Source organism: Quercus lobata, chromosome 2 (genome assembly GCF_001633185.2).
Source record: "Quercus lobata isolate SW786 chromosome 2, ValleyOak3.0 Primary Assembly, whole genome shotgun sequence".
Classification (NCBI taxonomy): Eukaryota; Viridiplantae; Streptophyta; class Magnoliopsida; order Fagales; family Fagaceae; genus Quercus; species Quercus lobata.
Genome location: NC_044905.1, coordinates 91068277 through 91079596, shown reverse-complemented (window position 1 = coordinate 91079596; position 11320 = coordinate 91068277). Strand labels below are relative to the sequence as shown.

At 32.1% G+C, this 11320-nt stretch overlaps 1 protein-coding gene across 1 annotated transcript; it reads right to left on the bottom strand.

Annotated features, from left to right (window-relative positions):
* Window positions 1-9726: 9726 nt before the first annotated feature.
* On the bottom strand, window positions 9727-11320 carry LOC115957240. The gene is made up of 5 exons (XM_031075441.1): window positions 11100-11320; window positions 10942-10994; window positions 10757-10835; window positions 10227-10291; window positions 9727-9996 (listed from the first exon to the last, which is right to left on the bottom strand). Exons 1-5 carry the CDS (start codon window positions 11158-11160, stop codon window positions 9784-9786), a joined length of 471 nt encoding a protein of 156 aa, XP_030931301.1. The 5' UTR covers window positions 11161-11320; the 3' UTR covers window positions 9727-9783.

Genomic DNA, 11320 nt, shown 5'->3' with positions numbered 1-11320 from the left:
CCAAAATATAAATTGTTATAACTTTATTTAATAGTTCTTATCGATAAAGTGGAAACAAAGATTGAATAAATTTCTCATTAACTTCTCAAAAAATGCAAAATAATGTTTGCTTTCATATGAAACCTTCAAGATTCATTTTTATGTTCTAATAAAAATTATACATTATACATTTTCCATTTTTTAATTGTGTTTTGTTTTGATGCATATCTCACTATAATAAAACGTATTACAAATATTTTCATGTATAATAATTGAAAGTAAAATGCAACATGTTTCCTTGCCAAAAAAAAATATATTTATACAAAAAATCAAGATATAGACTTCTTTACTTGCATAAAATATTATATATATATATATATATATATCACAATGTAATCACATTATTGTGTGATGAGTTTGGGATTATTACTTATAATTCTCAAATACTATTCTCATTCTTTACTTGGCAAAAAAGAATATGACGTCAAATTTTCCTGCGCATCAGCAACTAGTTTAATATAACCCTTGATAGTTATAAGAATGTGTGTGTGTGTATATATATAGAAGTTAGAACTTATAAGAATCAAATGACTATAATTACTGATCTTTAATTATCTTTCTTAAAAAAAAAATGAAATAATTATTTATTCTTTTCATTTTCTTTATTACTTTTCCATTTTTTCCAAAAACACTTAAAAAATGTAATACACCATCATTTCCTTTTCTCCCCCTCCTGTCCTCCTTTTCCTCTACCTTCTCTCTTATTTTATCTCCCACTTATTCAACCAAACTAAGTGTTAATGAAAGGGAGGTCAAATATTAATTTTATCAAATGAGAAAAAAACATATCAAACGAGAAGGTTGTTAGGACATATATGATTCACTTGTTAGAAACATATGTCACTATTTTATATAATTGACTAATCTTTTGACAAAACGTACTTTATTTGTAGTTGGGTAGATCTAGGTGTTTTTAATACTTCAAGAAACAAGGTTTCAAGATCAAGTATTGAAGTTATTCAAGTCTGTCCAAGAAACAAGCTGAATAGTGCAAATTCATTAAAACTGGACAGCTGGCTCGATAGCTGCATCTATTGAGCTTAAGAAAGCTGTTTCAGCCCATGTGCTCGACACTTGCTTGACAGCTACTCGACACCTCCTATCTGTTGAGGTTTAAGAAAGAAACAAAAATTCTGATATGTTTTCTTGGAATCCGTGAATGTGTCTTTGGGCATTCTTTTCTCTTAACTTTAGACATATAAAAGGATTATTCTAAGGATCGTCAAAGGGTTCACAAGTTGCACAAGTGTTGAGCAAAATTTGTTCAAGTAAATTGTGACTAGAGACATAATTTGCTCTTAGTTCATCATTCTTGAAGAAGTTGTTGTGTATGTACACCGTAGGGTTTTGTGATCAAGCATCTTCTTGATCTTCATCGTTGGGATGAACTGAAGAACTTTGCAACCAACAACCTTCTTTAGTTGGCGACTGAAGTCACTTACTGGGATCCGCGCTATTGGTTAGTCACGTAATTGGAGGCTGTGCATTGAAAGGAGAAATTGTCACTACATAACAAATCTAATTGGGTATTGGGGTAAGGGTTCAACTGTAAATTGGTATAAGGTACTGAGATTCCTTTACTTGTTGTGATAATAGTGGAATTTCAGGAGTAGTGACCTGAAAATAACCTGGTGGGGTTTTTGCCGTTAGGTTTTCCCCATTCGTAAATAAATCACCGTGTTATTTATTTTCCGCTACATACTTAGTTTATTGGTGATTTGTTTGTGCTACCACACGTTTGCATGTTATTTAACTTAATTAATTATCTTGACTAAATTAATTGGTTAATTTATCATAAGGGGCCAATTCATTTTTGGCCTATCAAAGGTAACATTGTAATTTTGTTTTATCAATCTAATTTTTCTTTATAAATCCCCAAATACATTTGAGAAAAGACACCATATTCCTTTCTATTGCATTTATTTGTAATCTACCCATTAAAAATCCCAAACATAGTGTTATTTTTAGCATTACTTGATTTCTTCATTTGCTTTCATTTCCAGCTAGTCATAGAATTGTGCGATGCACGAAAAAATTTGACAATTTTCTATTTTGTTAAGTGAAAAATTAAATAATAGATGAAACTTATAAGTTTTAATCTCAAACCCTTTTTAAAATGATGCGATTATTTTCTAATAAAGTATAGTTGATACAATGTATTAGATTTTCTAAATTGAGTTATCTATAATTGTTATTTGAAGTGTTTTAAATTTTGTAAGTTTTTTTTAAAAGTAAACATAATGCATTTTACATTCAATTATTATACAAGGCGAGATATTTTGTAAACAATGTAATGCATGGTTGGAATTTTTTTAATGCTCCTTACAAATGGTTCATTCATTCTCTATATGTTTTGAATCACCTAAAGAGAAAGCAAATATAAGTGAATTCATCACTGATATTAGAAAAAAAAAAGAGTTTAATAACATAAGAAAATTTTAATTTTATTAAGAACCTATTAACATGATTACACTAAGTGTGACATAATTGTCAATGAAGCAGTTCCTCTTTCTACAAAAACCTCTTCTTCCAAAACATCACCAAGGCGAACCAAAGTGGACTGGAATAGACTAAAGTGGATTGCAATGGACCAAAATTGACTGAAATGCTACGCTGATATGGCTCAAGCCACTCAATAGGAGTGAAGTAATAATAAATGCTATACTTCAGTTTTTAAATATTATATAGAGATATGATATGAGAAACAAAAAAGTATGTGAGAAAAGAGTTAACAAAATTGCAATTTCTTAAAGTGTAGGATTCTCTCTCTCTCTCTCTCTATATATATATATATTTATATATTTTCATAATGATAAAAACCCCTCAATTTGCACATACTCTGATTGTTGTTTGGAGTAAGACAACTTTCACTACACAAATTCTAGAAATTGACGTGACATTTTAGTTGGATAATGCCTCATAAACTACTTAATATATAAATTTCCACATGATCAACTTAATATCGAAATGCCACATCATTATTTTGTTAATTATTGTGTTGAAAAAAAAAATTGTATGATCCATCTAAGCTACGAGATTGATGGATGCTGGCAATAAATATATATGGTTCCCCATTGCTTTTCCTTGGTAAAGAAAATCGTGAAGTTTACATCAAGGGTTGAGAACTTAACATTCATTTCTCACAACAACCCAATCTTATGAAGCCTAGTCTTCAAGGTCTTATTCAAGTTCCATCACTTGAGCTCATGTCATTCTTTGAAGTTTTTTAGGTTTTTTGTAGCATTAAAGAGAGAGAAAATGTAAAATAGAATGAGAAGGTTTTTGGGTGCTCATGAGACTCTGTCTTAATGAATTGGAGTAGGTGGGTTTGGTTTCGGTTTCTAAAGTCAAAAAGAAATCGATAGTGGATATGGAAACATGTTTTTTTTTTTTTTTTTTTTTTTTTTTTTTTTTTTAAATTAGCGACGAAGATTGCAAGATGTTTGAGTTTTCTCTAGTGATTAAGGAGCTAATGAAACAAGAAAAAACATTGAGGACGAACGATAATGAGAAAGAGAGTGGTGTAGAATAGACTACCATGATCTTTTTAAACTCTCACGCGTGCCTGATATCATCATGCAAGGCAAAAAGGCACTAGTAGAAATTATGAGTCTCGGAGTCGGAATTGCATGAAATTTGGTAGGCTAAAGCAAAATGGCCCCCCTGAAATTGGCGAATTCCTTTGTTTAGCCCCCGAAAATTGCGATTTTGCTGTTTATAGTAATTTTTGTTTCCTTAATAAATTTTTGTTCAAAAGTCAGAATAAGGTTCCGCTTGTTTTGAGATGACCCTTAAGGTCAGTAGTTTATGATTTTGCATTTAACTCAATTTTGCCACTTTTGGTAAATTTTGGTATATTGTCAGATTATTATTAATATAATACAGACTTTTGTCGAATTCTTTCTCTAGTGGATTCCAGTTTATCATCTTGTGGATTCAACGAACCCCTTGTGGATTTGAGGTTTACTACCTAGAAACTAATGGTTTAGTTTCTGTTCATCAAAGAGAGCATCGTGTGTGCTTTCTTCAAGTTTCTACGACATCAAGGAGGAATAGTTGCGTTGTAAGAAAGTGTAAAAGGTTTGACAAATTTGATCATGAATGGACTAATTGGTGAAAGTCATAAAGACATTTCATAGTTTCAATCATTGATAATGGAGCAAAAACTAAACAAAAATTCCTTGTTCAAATGGATAAAGGCCTGGTAAAGCTTGAAGTCGTGTAAGGACTAAGGAGCTCTTGATTATACATTTATGCCAAAAAGTTCAAGCTCATGAGAGTCAATTTGGACATTTAAAAATTTAATTTTTTCATATTTATGATAAAATTTCAACTTATGGTATTTATTTTATGATGGCTACTATTTATCATCAAGGTAAGATACCAATAAATTTTTAAGATAAGTAGAGTTCAAACCTTAGATTTCTCATTCAAAAATAAAAGACTTCACTAGTTGAGCTAGCTAAAACATACAATTTTGACTATTAAGTTCAATTAAGATGTGTTTTTTTTTTTTTTTTGGTGAGCACATAGAAGGACAAAATAATTCATTGATGGGAAGTGAAATAATGGAATATGTCATCAAGGCTAGGGGAGGGAGTATGAACTCACTTCAACCATTGTACCCTTCACACCTAATAGAATTTCCAAATCCAAGACTAAATGAGTGCAAGGAAGAGGATTAGAATTTGGTCTTGCTCTCTTGTTCAGTGGCTCTCTCTCTCTCTCTCTCATACACAGAAAGGAATTTTTTTTATTGAACACAACAATTTTCATAACAATTAAATTGATAAGTTTTTATTGGTTCTTATACGGATCTACCATTGATCTAATTTTTTACTTATTAATGACAACTTACCACCTAGACAATTGTGAGATTGTTTGTGAGTGTGAACTTATTTTCAAAGTGGTAGTATGTCTAGCATTATTCTAATAGGTTAATCCCTAAATTTACTCTTTGGCTGTTTGGTTGAAAGGAAAAAAAAGGGTGAACAGATTTAAAATAGGTGGGTAGAAATTATTTGTATTTTTCATCACATGTGTTTGGTAGAAAGGATGGAAAAGTATAAATATAAAGAGTAAATTACTATTATACCCTTATTATTAAAAGAAAAATGATAACATAGTGGAGGTAGTTTTGTACTTTTAAACTCATTTTCATTTTCTCTCATCTTTTCTCCCCAATTTGGAGAGAGAAAAAAAAGGGTGGGCTCTAGTGAAAAACTCTATCCACCCTATTTTATTTCCTCTCCCTTTTCACTCCAACCAAATAGTAGAAAATCATGTTTTCCTCTCTCTTTTCTTTCTCCCATTTTCAATTCTCTCTCCTTCACCCTAATTAAGCAGAGCGAGGTGGATGCACACAAAAAGAGATATATATATATACACACACATACTAAAACCAACCCTTTCAAAAAAAAAAAACATACTAAAACCAATGATTTGCATGAGTCATGAAATCTAAGTATTCCAAACCAATACCTAGGCAGGTCGAAGCCAAATTCAATCACATATCTCTTGTTTGATGATGATAAAATGCTTTATTAATTGAAACAATTAACACCTATATTTGTACCTTTTATTTTTTCAATATAAATTTTAAAACCCCTTGTAGTGGGGTTTTGGATTTGAATTATATTGTCCTCTCGCTAAGTTTCTTTTTTGATGAATCTCTAAGCTCGAAATATTGAAATTAGTATTTTGTCTTTTAAACAGAATTTGGATTTGAATGTCCGGAGTTGCATGAAATTTAAAATATCACCTGGTAGCTGTATTTATTACTCCATCCTTACACCTGGGAATCTAGCTGTTATTTTTTCGTATTCTCTATATACACATGCTTGTGTATTCATTTCCAATGGTCTAGTCACTAATGGCTTTACTTGGGTTTTTTTTTTTTTTTTTAGATTCGATTCCTCTATCTAATACTTGACCAAAAAAGAAATTCATTTTTTTCCTTGACAAAATTCCTATTCCCATACGAATTCACATTGATGCGACAATCTCACCTTCTATTGGTAGTATATAATGATACTGTATAGAGTTGGAATGAATAAAAGGTGACAACGTACACTAATCTATTAGGGGATAAGTTATAGGAAGTAGTATCATAGATAGAGCACTGTAATTGGCTCAACTAGTAAATTCTTCTTCTTCCAGTTACAACCTGTAGAATTGTCAATTGTTCCACAAATAACGCCATTCAGTGTCATGCAAGATTCTTGTCAATCTATCAATCTCTTATTCCAATTACTATACATGCTTATAAAAACTTATCTTGTATTGTTTAGTTGCTTTGAAAGGTTAGGTGTATTTTTGAAGTTCAATGTCAGCTTCTATTGGTAGTATATAATGATACTGTATAGAGTTGGAATGAATAAAAGGTGACAACGTACACTAATCTATTAGGGGATAAGTTATAGGAAGTAGTATCATAGATAGAGCACTGTAATTGGCTCAACTAGTAAATTCTTCTTCTTCCAGTTACAACCTGTAGAATTGTCAATTGTTCCACAAATAACGCCATTCAGTGTCATGCAAGATTCTTGTCAATCTATCAATCTCTTATTCCAATTACTATACATGCTTATAAAAACTTATCTTGTATTGTTTAGTTGCTTTGAAAGGTCAGGTGTATTTTTGAAGTTCAATTTCAGGTGTGTATTGGAAGTTTCTATTTCGCTCTCACTGAGTCCTCTTCATCATTTGAGGGAGTAAAGTAAAAAATGCTTCACTCCTCACATTTTTGCACTTTCATGCTATAGGAGATGGTATCGCTGCCGAATATACCATGGTAGCAAAATTTTGAACTCTCATTCAAAATTTGAAAGGAATTTGTAGAATGATGTCTGGGAATTTTGGTAGTTCCAATAGAAAGGTGTATTCAAGTATAAAATTGTGAGTTTAGGTCCATCTTCATAACCCAGGCTTGAATCTAATTACTGTTCCTAGTTATTCCAAAAAAAAAAAAAAACTCATTTTCAAAGTAGTGATTGATACCATCACTATTCGTTCTAACTAGAGCACTATCTAAATGTATATTGACATGATTTGATTAATTTTCTCTTGTTCAACTCTAGAATATGAAGAAAAGAAAAGAACCTATTTATGTATTAATAATTAGTTTATGTACGAAATTTCCATGCACATTTTCATGAAAAAAAGGAAAAGAAGAATGAACATGTTCATGCACCAAGGCTTCGGCTATTGTTGGGCTTGGCAGTCTCCCAAACTGAGCGTCGGTTCCAATTGAAGCTCATTCAATTGAATTTTGTTGGATTGGCCCATTATGATTTTTGTTGGGCTGAGTTTCACTCGGCTTAGCCAGCACGGGAGGGGTTAACATAATTAATTATTTATTTTGGGTCATGAAATCTGGAGATGGGGGAGGGTCTCAGCCCAATAAGCTAGTCTATGGGCCATGCTGTTGAGATCACTTTTTACAATTGAAAATGAACTAAATTTTGGGACGTCTGTATGTGTGTTTAAACAACAGTTTTCAGTTTTTTTTGAAGATATGTTTGAGTGAAAAAATTTGTGAAAATACGTGTAATATTGTTTAAAAATTGAAAATATGTGTTTGAACTTGTGTACCAAACGAGGCCTTGATAACTGAGTTCATGACCAAAATATAAAAAAAATAAGACTATAAAAAAGAGGGATTTAAAAGAAAAAAGAAAGAAGACATCAAAGAGATTAAATACAAGCTATAATTTTAGTCTATGCTGATAAAAGTTGAGGGATCATTTTATTTTTTCAGCATGCTAACTAATGGTTCATAGCCTCGGACAAAGGCCACAACAAGAATTTTTATTTTGTGTAACAAGGATATATCACATCCATCTCACATAATTTAAGTGGTAGATGTTTATATATTCTTGTTACATTCAGTACCAATTCAACCCCGTCATGATTTATGCTATCACACTTACATGGCGTCGAGGAGCTTGGCCCTGATGATCAAAAGTTGTAGAAACATTTCAAAATCAGATTTTAAGGTCATCATATTTTATTGTCGCACACTCACTTCTTATGGATCATTGAACCATTCTTTTAACAAATATGCGGTTCTGTGACTTCTTGTAGTTGGGTCACCTTTCTTATTCATCTTCTTTACTTAGCCTGTTGACTTTAAAGCAATTTAAGAAGACTATTTTTTTTCTTTTCGTTTGATGGTTGAATTTTTTTATTTCTTTGCTTAAACTTTCACCTTTACATAGAAAAATATTAGTGTACCACTAAATAATCGGAACCTGGAGGACTAATGCTTTGTTTGTTTCACTGTAAAATGTTTTCAGTAAAATTTTCAAGCTCTTCTCAAAAAAAATAAAAAATAAAAATAAAAATTTTAAGCACAAATCACTAAAACCAATGCCTCCCAACCAGGCAACCACCATCAACAGCCCTGGCCATTGGACTAGTAGCCCAACCATCAAATGGAGGAAAAACCATTATATATATTTGTAAAATGTTTTACTAAGTTTTTTTTTTTTTTTTTCTAACTAAAAAGTTTTCTTGAAAATATTTTATAGGGAAACCAATGGAGCATTAACACCGTGGTTGGTAATAATTCATTTTCATTTTCCAATAACAATGTACGAATGCGCTGTGCCTGTTATCTTAATTTCCAGGCACCATGCCCCAAATTTTTGTGGTCCACCGCAAATTCGGCTCTACGGGCCACAACATACATGACCCAACAAAGAACATGTGAGCCCACTTGTAAAGAGTGACCATTCATACCGGCGGGCATATAATACAAATAATATGTGAAAATGGGCCCAGACCAAAAATCTGTGGTGGGTCCATTGCATCAGAAAAGAAAGACAAATGGGTCTTGGTCACATAATGCAGCCACCTACTTCATCAAACACTGCTCCTTTCTAGTTTCTTATGTCCAGTTTCTTTAATTATCCATGGCCCCATTTGAATGTAGCAAAATTTGTTTTTTACTTGCCATTCAGCATATGTCTTTAATGCTGCATTAAACAAAGCCCATTTGATTGATATTTTGGCAAACACTTTTTGATCTTTTGAGAGGCTCTAAATTTCTGATGTCCTTTAGCAAAGCGCAAAAAGACCTCCAAGTCTCTAACAGTAATATAGTATTAGAATTCGATCATTCATTGAATGATTCAAATTAAATATTACAAAATTTATATACAGTACCATGTGATTTACAAATAATAAAATCTTAATAATACATGACAAGTTGAGATAACAAGTTGTAAATGATATTATTGAATGAATCTATATATGTAACAAGTCAATAAAAACTTGCCGCGATTGTAAGTAGCTCTAATGTCAAAACCATGAAGAATGAATAATTGAATATGCTCTTCATGGGTTTTTCCGGAGAGGAAAAGAGGGAAACTTTTGGTATTTTTGTCTCAAATTTGTTCTACCTTATGTGTACGATGCACAAGCAGAAACAAAAGCCGCCACTGTGTATACGCATATAACTGAGATTATTTATTAATTTCTTTCCACTTTTGATTGTTACAAATGCCCCTCCAAAAGTGCTTATGATTCAATCATCAAAATGATAGTAGTTTAAGATTAACAATAATAATAGAATATTCTATCTCATGTACAAAATCGATCCTAACCCTAAAAAAACTGCAGCATTTCTGTAATGCTGTCCAGTCACCATTGTCCAATAACATTGTATTCCCCACTTTTATTATCCTAAACAGTACTACATTCTATTTTTAGTTTTTTTTTTTTTTTTAATATTCCTAACACTCAGTTGTGTATTGGAGGTTTTCTCTTTGCTGGAGAATAGTCCATCTCAGCTAGGTCAATGATGTCCGGAAACTGCTCGTGGTGGTCATGGGATTGGGAAACCTCTGAAGTAGGCCTTCCTTTAACCATGAAAGTCTCTTGCTCACCAAGTTCCCCACTACCCGATTTTCCTTTTGAATTGGTGTCAGCTTTATTCTCTCCATTCTTCTCATTCTGTACATGAAGTATATATCTATTATATAATCATATATATAGAAGAAGAACGAAGAAAGAGGACATTCATAAATGCTAAGAACCCAACTTTTTCATATTAGCTGACATGACTTGTAGTTATGTTTATACTATTTTTATTGTACACCAACCATAACATGTTATGTCAATAATTATGAAAAGTATTGTGATACTTATCAATGGAAATTTAGTTGTCTGGACAAAGAACCAACCTTTGATGTGGTGGTGGTGCTAGTAGTAGAAGTGGTTGTTGTGGTAATAAGTTTTCTATTCTTTCCTGCAACAATACACATGAGGAAACCAATTTAGATACGACATGGAACTTCTGTGCTCACAATCAATGCAAGTTCTTACTTTCTCTACAAGTTGCTTATTCAATAAACCTTTGTGGGTCTACTACAGCATTTAAACCATATATAGTACCCATACTAATCAATATCTTGCTCTAGGTAACTTATAAAGAATAATAATTAAGAGAAGCTTCTCTTGGACATGATTTTCTTTGTAGAGTAGTACATGGTCATGGGTATGAATCTTCTGAAACCCCAACTCTTTATAAAGATCACTAGCTAGTGTCTAAAAATTGGGAAAAAAAGAAGAAGAAAAAACTCTATCTAGAGGGAGAAAAGAAACTAATGGTGCTTAGGTCTGTGACTCCTAGGTCCATAGTAATCTTCATGAATGCTTGGTAACCAGTGGTGTGATTTCTTGGAAACTCTAGAAACTCTTTTCTTCATGGTACCTGTACAGTGCCCATCTTTACACAGAATGACCTCTTGAACAGCACTGTCATGTATTTTTGTCAAAGCACTTTTTTCTTCCTGCATTCATTCACAGAAATTTCACCATCAAAATAAGAAGAGATAAATGAAGAAAATCCATCTCAATCAAATGAAAAACAAATTGAAATGTTTGTATAATACTCACATCTACTTTATGTTGCCCAACTGATGACATGAAACTTTTATCCAAGCGGATCCCTTCACAAAATTAACAAAATATATTACAACCAGAGCTTATATGATGCCAAAACAGAACCTAATTACTCTAATGCTCATAAGAAGGATATATAGATCTTTGCATACCTTGAACCTCAGAAAGAAGAAGGGACAAAAGCAAAAGTGATACTGCTAGATAGGGCCTCATAGGAGATAAGCTTTCGAAGAAGAAATCTGAAATCTGAGTAAGAAATGGGAAGTGATGCAGATTTGAAATAGCTATGGTCAGGAAGAGAATTAGGGGTATCTCTTTCTTTTTCTCCTGAATAGTTTATGTGTAGCTTGTGACTGGTTGCTATAGCATGGGG